This window comes from Bos mutus, chromosome 14, assembly GCF_027580195.1.
Source record: "Bos mutus isolate GX-2022 chromosome 14, NWIPB_WYAK_1.1, whole genome shotgun sequence".
Lineage (NCBI taxonomy): Eukaryota > Metazoa > Chordata > Mammalia > Artiodactyla > Bovidae > Bos > Bos mutus.
In genome coordinates, this window is record NC_091630.1 from 57,167,989 (window position 1) to 57,191,457 (window position 23,469).

Consider the following 23,469-nt stretch of genomic DNA (forward strand, 5'->3'; position numbering starts at 1 on the left):
GATGGAATCTTTTTATAATGTACGGTAAAGGACAATGTTGAACTAAATCTGATAGAGTGCCTGATGAACTATGGATGGAGGTTCGTGACATTGTACAGGAGACAGGAATCAAGACCATCCTCAAGAAAAAGAAATGCAAAAAAGCAAAATGGTTGTCTGAGGAGGCCTAACAAATAGCTGTGAAAACAAGGGAAGCGAAAAGCAAAGGAGAAAAGGAAAGACATATCCATTTGAATGCAGAGTTCCAAAGAATAGCAAGGAGAGATAAGAAAGCCTTCTTCAGTGATCAGTGCAAAGAAATAGAGGAAAACAATAGAATGGGAAAGGCTGGAGATCTCTTCAAGAAACTTAGAGATACCAAGGGAACATTTCATGCAAAGGTGGGCTCAATAAAGGACAGAAATGGTATGGACCTAACAGAAGCAGAAGATATTAAGAAGAAGTGGCAAGAATACACAGAAAAACTGTACAAAAAAGATCTTCACGTCCCAGATAATCACAATGGTGTGATCACTGACCTAGGCCAGACATCCTGGAATGTGAAGTCAAGTGGGCCTTAGAAAGCATCACTACGAACAAAGCTAGTGGAGGAGATGGAATTCCAGTTGAGTTATTTCAAATCCTGAAAGATGATGCTATAAAAGTGCTGCACTCAACATGCCAGCAAATTTGGAAAACTCAGCAGTGGCCACAGGACTGGAAAAGGTCAGCTTTCATTCCAATCCCAAAGAAATGCAATGCCAAAGAATGCTCAAACTACCGCACAATTGTACTCATCTCACACGCTAGTAAAGTAATGCTCAAAATTCTCCAAGCCAGGCTTCAGCAATACATGAACCATGAACTTCCAGATGTTCAGGCTGATTTTAGAAAAGGCAGAGGAACCAGAGATCAAATTGCCAACATCTGCTGGGTCATCGAAAAAGCAAGAGAGTTCCAGAAAAACATCTATTTCTGCTTTATTGACTATGCCAAAGCCTTTGACTGTGTGGATCACAATAAACTGTGGAAAATTCTGAAGGAGATGGGAATACCAGACCACCTGACCTACCTCTGTGGAAAATTCTGAAAGAGATGGGAATACCAGACACCTGACTTGCCTCTTGAGAAACCTGTATGCAGGTCAGGAAGCAACAGTTAGAACTGGACATGGAACAACAGACTGGTTCCAAATAGGAAAAGGAGTACGTCAAGGCTGTATACTGTCACCCTGCTTATTTAACTTATATGCAGAGTACATCATGAGAAACGCTGGGCTGGAAGAAGCACAAGCTGGAATCAAGATTGCCGGGAGAAATATCACTAACCTCAGATATGCAGATGACACCACCCTTATGGCAGAAAGTGAAGAGGAACTAAAAAGCCTCTTGATGAAAGTGAAAGTGGAGAGTGAGAAGGTTGGCTTAAAGCTCAACATTCAGAAAATGAAGATCATGGCATCTGGTCTCATCACTTTATGGGAAATAGATGGGGTAACAGTGGAAAACTTTATTTTGGGGGGCTCCAAAATCACTGCAGATGGTGACTGCAGCCATGAAATTAAAAGACGCTTACTCCTTGGAAGGAAAGTTATGACCAACCTAGATAGCATATTCAAAAGCAGAGACATTACTTTGCCAACAAAGGTCCGTCTAGGCAAGGCTATGGTTTTTCCAGTGGTCATGTATGGATGTGAGAGTTGGACTATGAAGAAAGCTGAGTGCCGAAGAATTGATGCTTTTGAGCTGTGGTGTTGGAGAAGACTCTTGAGAGTCCCTTGGACTGCAAGGAGATCCAACCAGTCCGTCCTAAAGGAGATCAGTTCTGGGTGTTTATTGGAAGGACTGATATTGAAGCTGAAACTCCAGTACTTTGGCCACCTGATGCAAAGAGCTGACTTATTTGAAAAGACCCTGATGCTGGGAAAGATTGAGGGCAGGAGGAGAAGGGGATGACAGAGGATGAGATGGTTGGATGGCATCACTGATTCAATGGACATGGGTTTGGGTGGACTCTGGCATTTGGTGATGGACAGGGAAGCCTGGCGTGCTGCGGTTCATGGGGTCTCAAAGAGTTGGACACAACTGAGCCACTGAACTGAACTAAAATAAGAAAGTTCTCAGTCTGTTGCCATGACCCATAATAAATACAATCTTCAGTTCAATTAAAAGGGACTAAATTCAAAACAAATCATTTCTTTTTACAAGATGAGTGTAACTTATAGAATTCATGCCAAGGAGAGCTATTGAGACACTGAATTTGAAAATAGAATGGATCAATTTATGACTGTTCACATAAAATTTGCAGCTCTGTAAGCCCAGACCATGATTTAAAGATAATAAAATCTCATGCTTCAGGGTGTAAGCTAATCACCTGCAAGTACCAAAAGAATTTTCCTTCCAAAAGTAACAATGTGCAATTGAGTAAGTGCATAAATTTTGTTTAATTTCCATTGCATCATGTATTGGTCAGTGCTGGAAACAAGAATCAAATTAGATGGACTATTAATCTGATTTGGTTCAGCAACTCCTATATTGTTGCATCCACTGAGCTTTATGTCTTATGTTTATGCTTTGCTATTTTAAATAACAATTGCTTTGTCAATCTTTCATTTTTATAGCACTTATCATCCTAGAAAGGGAACATTTATACACTATGCAATATTATCTTCATAATACAAAGTAAATGGGATTGAAATTATCTCGGACAATCAACAACTTGATTAATATGAAGTAGTTTGGTGTTTATAGAGTTGTATCCTTTGTGAAAGACTACTGGAGAGACCCAAAATGTCTCTCCTTGCCCCCCTCCCTGAACACACACACACACCATTTTGCTTATAGAAAACATCTTTTAGAATCAGTGGCCCAAAAGAAAGCAGGAACTAGAACTTACTCATAAACCAGTAACAAGTACACACTCACCCCCATGAAAATGCCACATTCAAGGGCTGATTTTCAGTTGTGTATACACTGATAGGATTACACTTGGCAGGTGACTGACACAAAACACACACCACTGAGTTAAAGTGGTTAATGCATTTGGAATTAGAAACAAATTGAAATGATTTCGTTTGAATGAGAAAGTAATTCTAGTTTCTGAATGGAAGGCATAATGATCTTCATATACAGTATCGTTATTTGCAAAATGAGATCGCAAAAGAATCTGACACGACTTAGCAACTAAAGCAACAACAACAAGCCTTGCTTTCATAGTTTAATTCAAAGAAAATGATGGTGCGAGTGTATTAAACTTAGGATTTCTTCATATTTCCATTTAATCAGGTTATGCATTCATGACACTTTGCTATGGAAAATGAACTTGTTTTGCCTGTCTTCCAAAACAGTGAAACAACTCTGTGTCTGTTTATTAGTCTGAGTAAGAATTAATGAGAAGTGAGGCCCAAGCAAATTTTTTCCCTGCCTAAATGAGTGGATCTCTACATAAAGATACAAATTCTCAAGATAGGGGTGAAACACAGTAAGCTTCCCTGCTTCCTGCCATCCATCCCGGCCCAGTGGGGAGCAGAGCCCACGGGATCCAACTAAAGAGCAAAGCTAGGCTTGTAATCTCCCACTTCTTCCGAAAGGGTGTGGTTCACGATGAGAGCAGACAGTAAAGAACAATCTGATATTCTGTGAGTTTTCAAAGATTTGAAAACCTACTCCCTAGAGGAATGGTATGTCTCATCAGGAGTCTCAGCAAGGGCAACAGTGACTGCTCCCAGTATTGTTCAAGGACAGTCATTCAGTCACTCAGCAAATGTGTTTGTTTTCTCTGTACTTGGCACTGAAACAGACGCATGGGACACGTAAGATTCCAGTCCCAACCTTTAAACAGTCCTTTCCTGGGAATTCCCTGGTGGTCCAGTGCTTAGGATTCAGCACTCTCACTGCCAGGGCCCAGTTTCAGTCCCTGGTGGGGGAACTAAGATCCTGCAAGCCATGCAACCCCCCAAAAAACATCCTTCCCTGATGGTGCAGGAAATTATGGTGAAGAGAGAATGCAGGAAGAGAACCCCCAATGGAGTGCCTGCCATGCTTAGGCACATGGCTAGTTTCATTATTTATCTTGTTATATTCAACGACTTCAAAAGTGTAGGGAAAACATGTAACTTCCCAAAAATTTTTCTCTGTGTGTGTTAAAAATTGTTTCAAGTGTCTAAATCCTTAGTTTGGGAAATCTGTTTGACTTGTTATAGTCCTTGTAGTGATTAAAAAATACTACTCTTTCAAAGTAAGCTTAACAGTACTGATCTCTTCATGCTTTAGAATGGAGAAGACAAATGACAAACAAATGGCTGTATAGACAAAATGTTTGGTGTTTCAGTTCAGTTCAGTCGCTCAGTCATGTCTGACTCTCTGCAACCCCATGGACTGCTGCACACCAGGCTTCCCTGTCCATCACCAACTCCCAGAGCTTACTCAAACTCATGTCCATCAAGTCGGTGATGCCATCCAACCATCTCATCCTCTGTCATCCCCTTCTCCTCCTGCCCTCAATCTTTCCCAGCATCAGGGTCTTTTCCAATGAGTCACTTCTTCACGTCAAATGGTGAAAGGATTAGAGTTTCAGCCTCAGCATCAGTCCTTCCAATGAATATTCAGGTCTGATTTCCTTTAGGATTGCCTGGTTTGATCTCCTTGAAGTCCAAGGGACTCTCAAGAGCCTTCTCCAACACCACAGTTCAAAAGCATCAATTCTTAGGCACTCAGCTTTCTTTATAGTCCAATTCTCACATTCATACATGACTACTGGAAAAACCATAGCTTTGACTAGACAGATCTTTGTTGGCAAAGTGATATCTCGGCTTTTTAATATGCTGTCTAGGTTGGTCATAACTTTCCTTCTAAGGAGCAAGTATCTTTTAATTTCATGGCTGCAGCAGCATCTGCAGTGATTTTGGAACCTAAAAACATAAACACTGTTTCCACTGTTTCCCCGTCTATTTCCCATAAAGTGATGGGACCGGATGCCATGATCTTAGCTTTCTGAATGTTGAGCTTTAAGCCAACATTTTCACTCTCCTCTTTCACTTTCATCAAGAGGCTCTTTAGTTCTTCTTTGCTTTCTGCCATAAGAGTGGTATCATCTGCGTATCTGAGATTATTGCTATTTCTCCCGGCAGTCTTGATTTTGTGTTTAGTTACCATGAGAAAAGAGAGTCTTCTCAAAGTTGGCAATGAAGTATCTCAAGTAGGTTTCTGTCTGTGTCTGTGTGTCTGTCTTTATCTCTACACAGTTTAGAAAGTGAAATTCAGGAGAATTTGATTCATGGTTTATTTTGAATTTTGCCTTACTGTGTCTGAAGAAAAGTGAAAGTGTTAGTTGCTCAGTCATGTCCAACTCTTTGCAGTTCCATGGACTGTAGCCTACCAGGTTCCTTTGTCCATGGAATTCTCCAGGCAGGAATACTGGAGTCAGTTGCCATTCCTTTCTCCAGGGAATCTTCTCGACCCAGGGATTACACCTGGTCTCTTGGATTGCAGGCAGGTTCTTTACTGTCTGCGCCACCAGGGAAGCCCTATGCCTTAGCAATTCTAGGCTACAGTTGAGAAGTTACCAATTTGCTAATTCGTTCAGGAAATGGTGTCACCGTTCTTGGCCTAGAATATGAAATTCTCTATACAGATAGTATTCGGTAAACATGAAACAAAAGATAATTTTGATATTACACCTAGACGGATGTAATTTAAGTATGTATTTGGGGGCAATACAAATTAGTTTATTTGAGGCAAGAGATATGACTATTCAAATCGAAATGTATGTTCTATTTGTCATTTTAGATATGTTTGTGTAATTTATTAATTCATCTTCTGAATTAGTTTCCAATTGAAGACTATTTCAGTGAAATTACCCACTGAGGAAAGACTTCTCTGGTAGGTCCCTCGGAAATTCACAGTGTGCATTACACACTGAAGGCTCTGACAAGTCCCGCAGGAGAGGAGCCCTCCTAACCTCCCTTGACCCAGTGCTCTTCCCACACATGTTTTGTCATGGAAACTTGTTTTTGAAGGACATTTATTTTTCCACAAACCCCTCTAATACAGTTTGGAAACTGTGTTGGGGGCAAAGTCCCTAAATCTTTTTTTTGTCCCTAAAACTGCTCACCAGGACTGACTTCTGGTCCATGAAGCCAGCCCACCTTCTTGCTGAGTGTCTGTACCTACTACAGTTAGTGATTTCTAAATGTAACATAGGTACTGGCCTGGCCAAAAATTCATTTGGCTTTTTTCCATAAGATGGTACCTAAAAACCTGGACAGACTTTTTAGCCAACCCAATATACTGCCTTTAGGCTTGTTTAAATATTGTTGGAATACCTAAGATGAATGTATGAACATATCTGAACATGTCTTTTTGTCTTCACATACACACACGTGTGCACACACACGCTCAGGATACCTGTCTACTGCTCTGTGTGCCTCATGTCACTAGATAATGATGTGATTATTGGCTCTAGAAATAAAAAGTGAAAACGTTTTACAACGACATATATTTTATAATTTTGATAGTATAGGAATTGTGAGTGATTTTTCTTCTGTTTAAAAAATTAAAGCAACTATAAAGCAAAAAGGAACATGCCCTAACATGTATTGATTTTTGTAGCTCTCTTGGTTGTTGTGTGATTGTTCCTTTCCTATATGAAGTTGGCACGGTGTGTGACTAAATATGAAATTAGCCCTTCCACAACTGGGAAAAGAAGTGAGAATGCAACACAATGAAAACACTTTCCCACATGACTTAAACACAAAGACAACAAGTACATAATCTTCTTGGCATATATGGGATGGTTTTTGAGGCATATCACTGCAGTCTGTGTTATTCTGATGTAAAACAAGTCACTGTTTACACAGCCTGAGTTAACCCATTTGACCTTTTCCTTTAATTGTTCACTGCTCTGCATACCAGCAATAAGAGTTTTTAAATGGAAGAAAAAGAAAGAAAGTAAATGACTGAAGTTTTTTTTTTTAATCAATTGAAAGTTCCTTTTAGGTACTACATTTAGTAAAACTCTTTTGATCCAAAGCCTTCCCTTGAAAATTTTCGTGAACAATTTTTGACCTGTTTCATGTTAATGCAGAAGACAGGGAGTCAATGTCTACTCCTGTTTCAGAAAACTGCATCACTACTGACACAGAAAAATATAATGAGAAGGTTCTTTGGAGGAGCTTGAATTCTTTAGGGCTCACCTTACTCTCTACTCTGCATGGAGTAATCAGGATCTCGCAGGACCCCACATCTCCATGGTTGATGTATTTTTAGAGACGTCATTCAGGTCATTCCTATGACCTGAGTATGAGAGAGTATGAGAGGCCACCAGTCCAGCACCCCAGCCTGGCCTGCAGTCAGCACACATAATACATAACCGCTCATCCTGTGGCTATCACTCAATCCCCTACACTGTGGGGAGGAAACGAGTTGTGTTGCTGGCTGACTTGTGCAATGAAGTCCCTACATGGAGTTTCCTGTCGCCATGTGTGATGAACCAGGCTCCTGAAAGTGCCCGAGCTACACAGAGACTGAGCAGGGAGAGCCCAGGAAGGCCCTGCTGTGCTGGGTAACAAGAGGCTCGTGTTGACTTATTGGTGGAAGAAGCATGACATCAGAGGCACTGAATAAGGGCACAGATGCATCTTCAAGATCTTATTTTGACCAAGTGACTTTTTTCTCCAGAAGGAAATTTGGGCATCTTCTTTCTCCACCTGGTTTCACTACTTACCATTTGTTTTGCAGTCTCTTCCTCTCAGCAAAAGTAGGAGGCAGGTTCATGCCCAAGAAGAAACAACTTGGGGTTCACTCTTGATACTTGTCAACTTCCACTGAAATATCTAGTTTTTAAGTCAATTAAAAAGATATTAGGAAATGACCATTTGAAGGTGTGTAAAAAAATTCAGGGAAAATTATGTTAATTTATGATGGAGTCTAAAATTTCTAAGAGAGATTATTTTTATCCAGTTCATTATTGAGGACAATTCATCACCAACTCTCTTTAAAAATCAAGATGAGTTCTACGGTTACTTTGAAGATACATTAATGTGGTTTTATATGACTTCAGAAAGGTATTTTTGAACTCTTTCTTCCTTATCCAGTTCCATTAACCAACATTGTTTTCTTTGTGCAATATCTAATGTCAAGGTTCTTTGAGAATATAAAAAGGAAAAATAAAAGCGAAGCATGTAGTCAACAGATAAACTCCCTCACGGACTTCCCTTCCAAGTGAGCCACACGGGTAGTTCCCGGTAGGACACTGACTGCATCCGCCACACGCACCCCTCATTTTCTCATCTTTGGATGATGAGAAAAGGCACCAAATTAGAGCTTAACATTTAAGCAAAGAAAAAATGTCAACGTACCTTGTTTTAGATTTCATAAAAGTGGTGGAATGGGCTCAGGCTTGCATAAGGTCATGTGGCAAGTGACGATGGAAGAGTTCTTGGAGTCAAGAGTAGGAACAGGTACTGATCCACGTGACCGTTCACAAGTGAACTCACAGAGCATCTTGCTAAGCAAAAGCAGCGGCTGGGTGTCCGCCTCTTAACTCGGTTCCTGTTTGTTTCTCCACAGAGCTACAGCGAGCCTGTTGACGTGAAGACGGCTCAGCCTCCACAGCTGATCAATGCCAAGCCGCCGTCAGTGTTCCCCGGGCCCAGCCAGGCCCACTCAGCTCTGTACCTAAGTTCCCACTACCACCAACAACCAGGAATGAACCCTCACCTAACCGCCATGCATCCCAGTCTCCCCAGGAGCATAGCACCCAAGGCCAACAACCAAATGCCAGTGACTGTCTCTATAGCCAACATGGCCGTGTCCCCCCCTCCTCCCCTCCAGATCAGCCCCCCTCTTCACCAGCATCTCAACCTGCAGCAGCACCAGCCGCTCTCCATGCAGCAGCCCCTCGGGACCCAGCTCCCCATGCAGGTCCAGCCCGCCTTACACTCCCCCACCATGCAGCAGGTATGTGCGGGCCGGGCCCTGGGCTCCCCTCCAGAGGTGCTGGGGGGGTCTGTTCCTCCAGTGGATTGGGTGGGGGTCCCATTCTTTTCTGTAAGTGGAGAGAGAATGGGAGATCTCTGCTTCCTGAAAATTAACTTGCATGGGTGAGTCAGGCAGCCTCACAGGATCACAACAGCTTCTGCCTTTCATAATCCCTGACTTCTTCCCCACAGTACCCATCTTTCTCGTCACTCTCCCTGTTTTCTGCCTTTGAGGGAGGCAGAAATTTGTTGTTTTCAGATGCCACTACTGCTTAAGATCTTTTTGGGGTTGAGAAGTCTGCCATATGTACATACATACACACACACACACACACACATATATATATACACATATACATATATAATCAGTATATTATTCAGAAATGAGAAATTCTTGATGATACGCCTGTTGAATCCAACAAATCCTGCAAGATGAAATCAGGCCTACTATTTCTGGTCAGAAATATCAAATTTGGTACAACCTTAAGAGTCCTAAGAAATGAAAATGTTAACCTAACCAGAGTTTTATTTTAAAATGGATATCTGGCTTCTACATTAGAAAACACAGGAGGTTTAGAAGCCTCCATGTCTACCCCACAATTATGGAAACCATTTGTGTGCAATCTTAGCTTAACTTGTCTTTGAAATAATTTTCCTTCTGGATTTTAGTGTTATTTTAAAATTTGAGAATTAGGAGCAAATGATGTAAAGTAAACTGAATATAAAGCATTTAAAAATCCTAAAAATGTGTTTTTAAAAAAACAGGTCAAGGTAGAAACTACAAAGCATATTAAATTAACCTATCACTTTCCTAATCCAATGACTTATTCCCAGGTCTATAATTAAATATGCAGAGTCTTCTTATAAGAGTGATATAGGAGCCCTCTGATATAGTCTATAATTGGCCACAGTGGGGTGGAGGGGAGGCAGAAATAGGAATCAGATATACATAGTCCCAAATCCATTTTTATTATTGTTATTATAGACAGGATTTCCAAGAGGTGACAATTACAAACCTTAATACATTACCTTACCTCCTCTTTAATTTCAGAAAACTCACAGTGCAGGTCCTGACCTTGTCTTCATCTCACAGGTGAGGAGACAGAGCTCAGCAGAGTTGACTAACTTGCCCCAAGGTCAGAGCTAGAATTCAAACCTAGCTCTGTTCAGTAGTCAGATCCTGGACTCTTTTTTTTTTTAATTGAAGGATAATTGCTTTACAGAATTTTGTTGTTTTCTGTCAAACCTCAACATGAATCAGCCATAGGTATACAATATCCTCCCTTGATTCTTAAATGCTAGGCCTGCTGCTTCTCACTGTTAATCGTTCTTGTCAATTCTTAATAGTTTCTCCTAAGACTTGGGAGGCTCTGTAAATCCTAGTTAGTTCTGAGATTAAATGATCATGGAGAGCAAAGGACTCATCTCTCTACCGAAGTCTTTGGTCCCCAAGCCAAGGATATTGATAAAGCTCAGATGACTGACTTACCTGTTCAACAGACGAGCTGTAAACTCACTGGAAAAGACCAACCTCCTTGTCTACGGCAGGTTTGTGACGAGTGAGTGACATTAATAGGGCCATGTTGTCCTTCTTTCCATCAGACATTACTCTTGATAAAAGAGACATTCGTGGGTTTCTTGCATTTTAATGAACCAATAGTGTTTGAAGAGCTGAGAGACCTTTGGTCAGGTGGGTTGACTTCTGCCTAAGGGTACTATCCAGTTGAGGGCCCATGTTTTGCTCTCAGTGCTGTAGTGAGAGGTGTTTTTTCCCAGAGGAAAAAATATAGAGTATGTGGTCCACTCCCCAGGTTGGGGGCCAGAGCTCTGTGCAGAGAGAACACTTTTTATTAATCTATCCACTCAGAGACAGTTCATTGTCTCTTTATACTCTATACCTTAGATGAGCTGTGACCCTGAAGAGTTTTCAAACATTTCTGAATTATATAAGGCCACATTTGGAAACTCAGGAGATGTGTCTTTCCATATAGAATCTTAATAGGAAAAAATAGGGCAGATTACATTGGACAAGTTACTCATCAATATTTAAGTGAGTTCTATTAGTGTATCTCAGAAAGTTTTCTTATTGAGATGGTAGGGCTTGATTTTAACTGACATTAATAATAGAAGACAAAATGGCATGAACCCAAAATGGAGAGTCAGTGCAGCTGCAGAGACCTTGGTAACTAAAATCACTATGATGCTTGATCATTGTACGTAGTCAATAAAATAACTACTGAAGATACAAGTTAACAAATGAAGGATTAAAAAAATGAGTTGCAGAAGCTTAAATATTAGAAGAAATTACAGGCTAGTTTGTAGACTCTCAAATCCTTAAAAGTTTTAAAATTTTTCATTTATTCAAAAAAGATTTGTTGAACCCCTTAACACATGCCAGACGCTGGCTGAAATTGAGCAACTTCTACCCCCATGGAGCTCACATCAGAGTTGGGGGTGGAATGGAGAGGGGGAGCAGTGGGAATAAGATAAACAGGTAAGTTATTAGGATCCCATGGGGAAAATTAAACGGGGACAAACTGCAAGATGTGTGAAGGAATAGTAGGCCTTTGGCTGGGATGGATAAAGAAGGCATCTCTCAAGAGGAGGCAGCCTCTAGGAATCAGAGGGTGGGAAGGGAGTGGGGTGGATACTAGCAGGGAGCATAGCAAGGAGAAGGGACTCCTCTGGCCTGGAGGGCCAACTGGGAGGAACGTGGCTTATCCAGGACATGGAAAGGAGGCCAGTGGGGAGCATGGTGAGGAACGGAGAGTGATGGGCAGTGAGGTCAGAGTCAGGGTAGATCCCTGGAGAGAATCCTGCAGGTTAAGAAGACTGGAAGTCTCAACGAATTGATAATCCTAAAATCAGATCCAGAGTGTCCGTCACACCTCCATGTCACTCAGTTTATTACAATCACAGTGGTCTGTGGGGCCAATGTTCATGTCATCAAAGTGCGTTGTAGAAAGCTTATGGCTGGAATTTGACCTGTTGGATTCATCATCTTTATCAAGAAGGTGTTTGCTTCCTGGCCATGTTCCCATTTTCAAACACCAAAAAAAGAAAAAGAGAAAGAGCAAGAAAGTTCATGGCTACTGTATTTTTACAGTAATGTTTCATATTTCAGCATTACTTTAGCTATTTTATTATCCTTTTGAAAATGAATGTATCCTAAAAATGATCGTATCATCCACTAGGAGTAATAGTTTTTTTTTTTCTAGAATAATATTTTATACACTAAACCCATAGACCTGGGGTTTATTTTTCAGTCCAGTTTTCTTCCTTTTTTTCTGTTCACTATATTGCCGAATGAGGTCAAGAGAAAAAAATCATTAATATCTGTCAACTTCCTTTATAACCTCAAGAAAAAAATCTTTGTATGATATCACACAGACAGATTTTCAATTTCCTTGTGTAATAAACAGCTGCTTTAGGATTTGGGTGTAATTTAAAGGTTTAAAAAAAATCACATTGAGATTGATGAATAAATCAGTTGTGAAGACAAAAACATTGATGCCTGTTGAAAAGACCTCTCCAGACAGGCAGGAAATGAAATTAGTTCCCAGTAAAGTGTGGATACGAGGATCACGGTTTGGTATTGCTGCAGGCTTTTTTAGGACTTGATATGGTGGCACAACAAAACTGCTAGGGCTACAGAAATCTAATTAAAGAGCAAATGTCCCTTCTGACATCAAATTAATCTTTATCATGTTTCCTATTTTTATTTCAATCTGGCACCAGAAAATGAAATTTAAAATTCCAGGCATGCTACAAAACAGTTGGTGATTTTTCTCTTGAGCATTAAAATGCAAAACATTCAGTCTTGCTTAATTAGATCACTAAGCAAACATTTTTTCAAAACTTTCTATCGTCATTGTTGTTTCATACTTGCAACAATAATAAAAATACCGTTATTTCTGGGTTTGACCTCAGCATCTCTTAATACAGTCGTCAGAAGAAAGCTTCATTTTCTAAATTGAAAGCAAGTAAAATTATGTTCTTCAGGCTTTGCTTGTCTTTTCCTCGGTCCACAGTTGTTTTAATACTAGTGATCTTAAATGTAGGCATTGAAGTTAGCTAAATTTTAAATCTTTGAGCTTCGTAGATAACACATCATTTTGGTTTTATAAACTGAAGTTACCCATTTAAGTCTTAAACTGATCACTTAAAAGTTAATGTTCTCCTGATAACTCTCTTTCCCAACTGAGGGGCCATGTTCATTGGATAGAAAAAAGCAATGATCATTTCTGTTCTTTGATTGTGTGGTGTTGGATAGAAGCAGGTTGGTTTGTTTTTACTTATTTTTTGCTTTCTCATATGTTTCCATACCTTCACCTAACATGAGATATTTTCAACTGCTCTAGTTTTAAGACTTATTTACTTTTAAGTTATGTTTTGTTGACTGTGCAAAAATCCAATGTGGAGAACTTTACATTAAAAAGATAGGAAAGCCTTGGTATTTACACAGTTATATTCCCCAGGCCTTTCGAAGAGTAGCATCAAATAGTTGATGGTAAAATTCATTTATTGGAAAACATGATTTATTGAGCCACTACTATGGACTTGACCCTGAGAATATCCAATAAGCAGCACACTCTCTGGTCACTGGGCAGCCCTGATGAGGGGCTGAAATAAAAATCAGCCTGAGGTTCCTCTCCCTGGGGACTTTTTCCTGCTCGTCTGCCTAGCATTACACAAGACACTTGGGAAAGAGGTCCAGAAAACTGGACAGTAAGCCCCATTAAGACATTACAGGACCATCCTGAAACTCCATGCATGACAGAGATACAAGACGGTCTAGAGAAAGAGTGGACGCCAGCCTGGAAAGCGTTGGAGTGCCAAACATCCAGTTATATTCCTCTCACTTCTCACGCCCCCCTGCTTTGGAAAATGTTTACGGCTGGAGCTGCAGGTGGTATCTACGTAAACAAACTTCCGTCTCACAAACCAGTTGTTAGTTTAGGAAACACTACTCTTTCTAGCTGTGTGAGGTCAAATAATCAAGCTGACTGAATACTCCACTTTTCAGTGATTTGTTTCCAGTCATTCAGTGCTCTGTCTTTCATGAGCAGCTTTGTTGGGAGTTTGCCTGGACATTGGCTTGAAGTCTTTATCCCTTGAATGGAAAATAATTTAATACCTTAAAGCCAATATTGAGAATTGAGGACATCTGATAATAGATGTCTTTGAGTCTTTACCCAGGGTACTTGCAAATGAATAAAAGTCCAAGGAAATAGCCTTAGTTCAAAATCAATTCTCTGATCATTCTGCTGAATTTTTTTAAAAGATAAAATCTCAACAATATTATTCCTTCAAAAGAAGCTCCCTGCAAGTCAATAGAAAATGATTTGTTTTTAAATCTCTTAGTTTTTCAGTGGGTAAAAACCATGTATGAAATCTGCTGCAAAAACAGACAACCATGAGATTAATTAAGTTGCTTTTTTTGGTCATTTCCAGCAAAGCTTGCTTATGCAGCTCTTTCACCAGATAAGCTAAAAATAACTCTTAGCGTATAATGCTTTTTGTTTACCAGATATAGCTATCTACTTCAGAGATTCTGTCCTTGAATTTTTAATAGCTCTGCAAGGATTAAAAGTCAACACTTCACCACACCAGTGTGTTAAAAGAACCTTCCTGAAGTCTGATTATTATTTGCCAGTTAATAGACTTTTCAATTTTAAAATATTTTCTCTGCCTTATACTTTTCCTCCTCTGTGTTTTCCAGTGGCAAGTTGTTTTGAATCTCCTTCCCTATATTAGTCCAACAACTGTTAAAAAGCTTTGGTTGAAATTTTTAGCTGAGAAAGAAGTACAAATAAAAGAAGAAGCAGATGGTCCCTTTGTGACTGAATGAAGAAAAAGGGTTTTGAGAACAATATGTGAATAGGTGTAGTCTAATAAAACACTCAGCCACCTGCTGCCTGAATCCTTCGGAAAAGATTCTGTTGCATATTCTGGGGATTAACTATTAATGTATCCTTGGGTTAGACAGAAAACATAAACTCTGAGGGGTTTAGGGCCTTTTCTCTTTGTTTTGGTTGAGTTGGCTTTTCTAAATTTTACATTGTTTCTCAATTCGATGTATCTGCTCAAGAGTACAAGTCAAGTAACACATGGCTAAAGGAAGGAAAGGTAAGAAAGATGGAGTGTGGGCACTTCTTTTCCATCTTTGTTTTAAGTTTTCATGGTTCTTGGGATTAGCTTGCCCTTGCAGGGGCACAAGCAGGAAGGTAGTAGTGTTTGCAAACAGTGGCTAAATATTTAGGTGCTTTTCTTCTTAACAAGGCACTTTGATCCTCATTTGTGGACTTGCTTTGCTTTTCAGGGATTTAATCTTCAACCCGACTATCAGACCATAATCAATCCTACATCTACAGCTGCACAAGTGGTCACCCAGGCCATGGAATATGTGCGCTCCGGGTGCAGAAATCCTCCCACCCAGCCCGTGGACTGGAATAACGACTACTGCAGTAGTGGGTAAGCGGCCGGCCATCGCCACCTGGTGGCAGACAGCTCTCATAACAGGCATGTCGTGAAAAGATGCCTTATTTCTTCAGCTTTCCAAAAGATAATCTGTAACGGTTCCATGTTCGCAAAACCAGAAATTTTTAAGCATTCCAAGAGTAAATGCCTTTAAACCCTGTTGGCTTTCACTGTGCATTTTCCCCATGTCCAACCCCATCCCTCAAGCTAGAGCAGACAGACATCCCCCTTGGTCACCCGTAGCAAGGCTGTCCTGTTAACACCGGTTGCTTGTCTATTTTCTCTCCACACAGGGGCATGCAGAGGGACAAAGCACTGTACCTTACCTGAAACTCCAGACACCTCTTCTTTCCACTGAGGCATTCAGGGAAGTCTTTTCACCGTGGATTGCTTTGTACAGTCAAGGCAGTTCTCCATTTTGTTAGAAAAAATACAAGTTGCTAAGCACTTAGGACCATTTGAGCTTGTGGGTCACCCACTCTGGAAGAAATAGTCATGCTTCTTTACCTTTATTATTTTTTTAATCCTTTATGGACATTGTTTTTCTTCTTCCCTGAAGGAACTTTGGACCATTCAGATTTTATGTTGGTTTTTTGCTGTGAAGTGCTGCGCTATAGTAACTGCCTTAGCAACTATAGATGTCTTGGATAAAAGTCCTGGATTTTCCATTGGTTTTCATAATGGGTGTTTATATGAAACTACTAAAGACTTTTTAAATGGCTTGATGTAGCAGTCATAGCAAGTTTGTAAATAGCATCTATGTCACACTCTCCTAGAGTATAAAATGTGAATGTTTTTGTAGCTAAATTGTGATTTGAAACTGGCTCATTCCAGTTTATTGATTTCACAATAGGGGTTAAATTGGCAAACATTCATATTTTTACTTCATTTTTAAAACAACTAATAGTTCTATATTTTCAAAATATTTGAAAAAAACGTACTCCCAAATGATTTTAATTTAAAAACAAATTGGCTTTGTCTCATTGATCAGACAAAAAGAAACTAGTGTGAGGGGAAGCGCAAACACCGTTTATTTTGTACTGCAGAAAACTTGCTTTTTTGTACCACTTTTTGTGTAATGGTTAGTAAATGTCATTTAAGCCCTTTCATGTATAAAACTGCCAAATGCTTACCTGGTATTTTATTAGATGCAGAAAGAGATTGAAAACAGCTAAATTATAACCTTTACATAGGGCTCTGTATTATTGTTTCTTCATACTGTGTCTGTATTTAATCTTTTTTATGGAAACTGTTGCGCCTATTTATGAAATAATAAATATAGGTGTTTGTAAGTAAATTTGTTAGTATTTGAAAGAGGTTTCTTTGATGTTTTAACTTTTGCTGGCAAAAAAAAAAAAAATTCACGCTTGGTGTGAATACTTTATAATTTAGTTTTTACAGTGAATAAAGCCAAACCTACTTTTCATTTTAGCAGCAAATTTAAGTAACCAGCCTCTATTTCTATATTTCTTTGGTTGACGCAAATGAAAAACTGTGATATTTAAGAATTTCTTTCTTCATACAATAGAACAGAAGATTGCCCTAAAAGTCACACAGGCTCCAAGACTGAACAGATGAGCTCCCTACCTGAGAGGAAAAGGTGGCTTCTTGGTTCTCAGCTGGTTTTAGTCAATTCTTTAAACTTCTCAGCTGATTTTAGTCATTTCTGTAAACTTCCTCCCTCTCCCCCTCCCAAAAAAGAATTAAAGTCAAATCAGTCAAATTCCTCAACCTGCATGCTTTTCACAAAATCCAGAAAACATTTAGGAATTAAACTAGGACAGGAGGAAAGGGAAAGCACACTGTCCAGAATATCGAAAAATGAAAGGTGAGTAACCAGACAGGAAAAAGGAGACGCGTTCCCGTTTGAAATTTGATAGAAATTGAGGATCTTGTTGCCATTTGTGCCTCCACAAGCTACTCTCTTTCCAGAACTCCTGGGTCTTCCAAGAGAATTCTGAGGGTACTAGGGATTTGCTAAAGAACCAAAAGCATTGAGAATCTGGCTGAAGGCTGGCATAGCTTTTACATCAGAAAGAGCAAATTATGCCCTTACAGAGTTATAGCAAGAAAACCAGTCTGTTTGGAAATTAAGAGAATGGCTGATGTCTTTTTCATGGAGTGTGTGAAATAAACTTAGCAATTTAACTAAATACAAATATATGCATTATGTAATCCAGTCAGAATTCAAAAAACAAAAGGTATGCTTGCTTTGAAATGATTTTAGGCCTTGTACACCCTTGAATCAGTTGAGCATGTAATAACTAATAAATAATGCAGATCCAATGTGATTATTAAAATGACTGTAGCTGAGAGCTCTAATTTTCCTGTCTTGAAACTGTATAAGAACTCATGTGATTAAGTTCACAGTTTATTGTTTGTCTGTTTAGTATTTTAGAAATATACCAGCACTACTAATTACCTAATGTCTTTTATTTATTATATTATGCTAAAGTAACATTCTCACTTGTGTCAAGTCTAAACTGAGAAACTAATTATCGGGATGAGAACAACCAGCTTTGACAGGTGGGTTCCACAGAAAAGTACAATGTTGTTTACAGTTTTTCTAGAGCAGGTGTGCAACCAGGGTAGAGAGAGTGTTGATACTCAACACCAAAAACAGTGGGAAAAAAATGTAAAGAAAAGAAAATACATCATAAATAAAAACTCTTATGATGCATGACCGTATTCTATTTGAATATCCATCAGTCTCTGAAAGACACACCCAGCCAGAGGAGAGATCCCAAAATCCATGGCAGAAGTGATTAGGCCCAGAAGCGATGAACCCCAGCCACAGGTGTTCCTTCCTGAAACACTGAGAACACCCTCTGTCAGATGTTGCCCGAGAAACTCCACTTTTCAGGAAGCCAGAATCCAGCCTGGGCCCAGCAGCTCCCAACTTGTAACCATAAGGAACAGTGATGGTGTCCACCGAGTTCTCTGTTATGTAGCTCTCCATGGGATTCCCAGACTTCCAGGAAAGGCATTCTGAGAGACTTGGCGATAGTGCTGAACATAGAATATCTTTCCCAGCACACCAAAGTCACAGTTATAACTCTTTAGAAAAGAAAAGAGAAAAAAGGTCTGACAGCAGCTAGGAGAAGGTTGAGTTGTCTAATGTCCACAAGAAAAAATAATCCAAAACCCCAACTGCCATTCCATTGTGAGTGAGTTGACAATGGAAAATCAGTCACAGAACAACTTCGAGTTTGTCAAACTAGCGAACATGGCTAAGGATTAAAGCTGGTCTCTGGGATCATTTTTACCTTGTTGCCTTAAAGAGGAGTCCTTTCTGATCAAAGCATCAGTGACCCACCAACGGCTATGACAACGAAGAACCGTGTGTCCTGACTCCGATTCACTACTAAGAAATTGTTTTTGATTTATGAATTTGAAATTTAAGATAAGCACATCTACAGTTTTCCTTTCCTGTGGACCTCTTGTCTTTTGCAATGGCAACCACTCCAGTATTCTTGCCTGGAGAATCCCATGGATGGAGGAGCCTGGGAGCTACAGTCCACGGGGTCACAAAGAATCAGACATGACTGAGCGACTTCACTCACTCACTCACTCACTTGTCTTGTGCAAAAGAGTTGCTGCATATGTTTGAAAGGTAATTAGACTGAGCCATATGAAATTGACTATATATGACTCTTTTACCTAAAAAATGGCAACTTCATATAGTTCCACCCAGTATGTTTGGGAATTAAAGATGATGGGGTTTTAGCTACAATGTCAGTATAATTTCAAATGGACTTAGAAGTTCTTTACAAAATCTGAGGTGAAAAGACCCAGAGAAGTAATGTTGTTTGTCTACCAGGTTCCCCACTTCCAGTCAGTCCCAGACAGCTATGTTTGACCAAACAAAGAATATTTCAAATTTCCAGATTCTAGGAAACCCCAATAAACATCCTATTTCTTTGTTATAGTAAAAAAATTAAGTGGAAATTGGTAATAAACAGACTATCTGCTGGAACATGAAAGTTTTGTTACACATAGATGTTCTCTTAATGTTTATTTGTTGAAAGAGGACGTGATCTGCATTTTCTTATTCCATTCATAACTCTCATTTTAAGGTAACTACAGAAACAGAGAATTCCACCTGTTTTGCTGATGGCTGAACATTGAAATGATGGCAAGGCAAGGTACAGAATTCACATCATAAATTTAACCCTCAGACACTTACTACACTGAGTCACCTAATGGATGAATTCATGTGAGTCACCCAACAGTACAGATCCCTCTGTTTTCCTAAAACAGAGTGAGTTCTTGACCTCCAAAGCAACTTGGAATGTCATTGCATGCAGTGCTAAGTCACTTCAGTAGTGTCCAACTCTCCATGGCCCACCAGACTCCTCTGTCCATGGGACCCCCCAGGCAAGAATACTGGAGCGGGTTGCCACCTCCTTCTCCACATTGTTCATAGTAGGTGCACAATAAATGCAATGCTAAGTAGAAGCACCAGCGGTCCATCACAAACTGCCCTCAACAGCCATTATAGGATGTGCCCCTGACGATTTTAAATATAGAGGGCATTAAATATTGTGGATAAGAATTGGGAGGTGAAGAAGAATGGAAATTTTTCATTAAGAGACCTAAGGTTACCAAAAGAAAGAATTTCGGAATGAGTTATGCTATAGTCTTTTGGTCTGCATAATCAAACCGGAGTTTCTAGTTACAAAAGTACAAGATGGAATATACTCTAGTCACATCGAGAAAATGAGAAGCCAAGGAGAAAAAAAAGGTGTCAGACAAGTAGGAGTGTTGAGAGCAGGAGAGAAATTTCAGGAGCCAAGTTTATAGAATGCTAAATTAAAACACTGATGAATAGGACACTGAGTTGTTTTACTAATTACCAAGTGCAAATATGACTTGATGAAACCAGTAAAAGACTCCGTTTCCTTGGCTCTACTTAAATTACACCAAGGTAAGAAGTCCTTTTTTAACTTAAAAAAAAGAAAAAATTATTGGAGTATAGTTGATTTACCATGCCTTGTTAGTTTCTGCTGTACAGCAAAGTGAATTAGTTATACATATACATATATCCACTGTTATACATATATCCCGTAGAGGTCATTAACAGAGTGTTGAGAAGAGGTCCCTGTGCTCCACAGTAGGTCCTTATTAGTTATGTTTTCTTTATAGTGTGTATATATGTCAATCCCAATCTCCCAATTCATCCAACCTCCCCACCCCCGCTTTCCCTCCTCATAACCGTCGTTTTTGTTTTTTTTTTTTTGAAGATGCTCAAAGGAGATTTCCCTAGGTTTATTTAGAACCAGGTCCCAGTATAGGAGCACCTTCCCTCACGATTTCACAGTCCTGAAGGAGGGAGGCAGGGAATGCGGGGAGGGAGGTGTCACTTCTAAACCAAGATGTATAGGCTCTGCAGCACATGTCTGCAGAAACTTGAGACTGTTTTCTCTTTTCCTATGCAGCCAACATCTTGTCCTTTGTATCCAGAACAGGATTACCTTGTAGGAGGTAGGAAGTGAAGACAAATTCTTGTCCTGGGACCCGGAGACCACTGAGGACAGTGGCCTGTTACATGTCAGCACTGGTCGGAACTGTGCCCTGTTAGCTGCACACACCAGCACGCCTCCTCCAGTGTCATCATTGCTCATTGTATTAACAGCTTGCTAGCAAAGACATTTGAAAGTGAAATTTCATTCACGCTGACATGAGGCCAGAAAAAAAAAAAAATAGTAACTGGAAATGAAATGGAATGACTTATAATTCTATGTACAGAAAGGAAAAAAATCACTCCCAAACAGAGACTAAAAACCAAACTACAGTATTTTAAGGCTGCAGTGTCCCTGTTTGACAATTGTGTGTTTACAATAAGCCTAAACATAATTGCTCTGATGGGCTGTCAGGGAAAAGATTAATTTGGCAAAGATTAGTATTGACTTGCTGTTTATTAAGCCTTTTAAACAGCTGTATCTGGCAGCATTCCTGTAAGTGCCTGTCATATCTGAAAATCAGCCTCACACCCTGGTGCTCGCCAGCTGTTACTAAACAATTTTCTACCACTTTCAATGTCTTTCTCCAGGCCAAAAAAGCAAGAGCGAACTACTGCCAAATGAGCCTTTTTCTCCTCCTGTCACTTTTTTTTAAAGGTGGGGGTAGGGAGCTTCTGAGCACTGAAATGTCAGCTCGTGGCCGATGGCTGGGCTGATAAGAGCTGCCGGAAGCCGGTAGGTGGTTTGGGTGCTGGGTGAATACGTTCCCCACACAAGACTGCCGGCGCTGTTAGTCACCTCACACAGACACAAAACCACAGCGTGCAACTGTTGGGAGGCTGAAGGTTTTCAAGACAGTTAGAAATCAGCGATCAAAGGCTTAGCACCACCAGATTTCCAAAATAATGTTGGTCTCCTCAGACTGGCCTATACACCTTATTAGCCGTAAGGCTGGGGAGAGACTCCACAGTGGGACCCTGAGGAAAAGCTCCCCCCTGGCCAGCCACCTGTGCCCTGTGGCCTGGGGCTCCCCGCTGGAACTCTGAAAGGTGACGAAGCCACTCAGTAGAATACAGAATGCTCCTCACATCTGGATTCAGTGGAAACCTGTAGGATAAGGCAGACAGGGATGTTTTAAAGTTCATAAGAGAAAGGGCAGATTGAGATTTGTACTGGAACAAGACCCAGTAGTTTCAAATCCAAGTACAGTCATAACGGCAATGGAAAGAATAACATTCCAATGCAGTTAGACATCAGGCTATAAAGGGCCCAGTGTTATGGTGAGAGTCACATTCGTCTTTCCAATATGACTGCTTTTACAAAGATTAATCTCAGCCTTTTCCAGTTGCAACAGGCAGAGCAGATGCAAGAGGACAATGTCATCTCTTAACCCTTCCTCTGCTGGCACTTTCCATTAAACCGTGTGTGTGTCGGGGGGTGGGCAGGGAGGAGCTGGCCTAGGAGCTAAGCTTTCAGGATGGGCATTTAAAGCAGGTGTTTGTCAACATTTAAGCTCCAAACAACTCTCTTTTGAAGTCTCTATTATTGATATAGTCTAATGCCTGACATTTGAATTGCAATCAAATCTGGTCAAACTCCCAGGCATAGACAAACACATCCTACTGATCAGCTCTAAGATGGTGCCATTCCTCCATGGCCATCCATGAACCCTGCCCCTAATCCACACACCCCGATGGTGGGTGGAATAATACCCACTCGGCACTCACGTAGAGGAATGGAGGGACTCATGTTGAGAACAGAAGGCAGCCGTGTGTTTCATGATTCCACGGGACCCACCAGGCCAGCTCAGTGCTCAGAGTGTTCATTCCTGGGGGTGCTGATGCCCAGGCAACGGTCAAAGGGAAATCTGATAGCAGAGCTCACTTAAAAATTAATCTATGGCCATAATCACCGAGTGTTCTAAGTCCTAAAATAGCCCTAGACTTATGGGTTCTGTTGCCACTTTCTAGCATAAGAGCTGCTGCTGTAGGGACTGCCCGCCCAGAAATGAGGCCACGCACTGACCTGTGTGGAAATGCAACCACTCTGCCTGGTCCTATGGTTCCTCACCCAGAAGGGGTGGCACCATCGCTGGAGTCAAGGCACCCCTTGTTGTTAGTCACTCAGTCATCTCCGACTCTTTGCAACCCTATAGCCTAGCCCTTCAGGCTCCTCTGTCTGTGGGATTCTGTAGGTAAGAATACTGGAGTGGGTTTCCATTTCCTTCTCCAGGGCATCTTCCTGACCCAGGAATCGAACCCATGTCTGTGTCTTCTACATTGCAGGTGGATTCTTTATCACTGAGCCACCAGGGAAGCTCAAAGCACCCTGCTGCAGATCAAATGAAGCTCAGAGACTACAGCATCAACCTTTTAGTTCAAAAAAAGTAATATCATTTCTAGTAGAATCCAAGAAAATCCAGGGTGAGGGCAGGGGCAACAGGTCACTTAAAGCATGTTTTGCAGGAGAGCATTTGGCAAACTTTTCTTCATAGTTTCATAGGTTTCGCTCTCTCCCATCATATGAGTAAACAGTATGGAAGGTGAGGAATAAACTAACTCAAAGATTAAA

At 40.4% G+C, this 23,469-nt stretch overlaps 1 protein-coding gene across 5 annotated transcripts in view; it reads left to right on the plus strand.

Annotated features, from left to right (window-relative positions):
* The window catches only part of TOX (thymocyte selection associated high mobility group box), a 311,403-nt gene extending 293,546 nt beyond the window's left edge, over window positions 1–17,857 (plus strand). For 4 of the 5 annotated variants that reach the window (XM_070382368.1, XM_070382367.1, XM_070382370.1 and 1 more), the window contains 4 exons: window positions 8,547–8,936; window positions 10,008–10,049; window positions 15,279–15,430; window positions 15,730–17,857. In XM_070382368.1, the coding sequence (XP_070238469.1) occupies window positions 8,547–8,936; window positions 10,008–10,049; window positions 15,279–15,430; window positions 15,730–15,766 (621 nt within the window). In that variant the 3' untranslated portion in view covers window positions 15,767–17,857. The remainder of the gene's footprint in view (window positions 1–8,546; window positions 8,937–10,007; window positions 10,050–15,278; window positions 15,431–15,729) is intronic. The other variant, XM_005889171.3, reaches the window with a different exon arrangement.
* The last annotated feature ends 5,612 nt before the right edge of the window (window positions 17,858–23,469 follow it).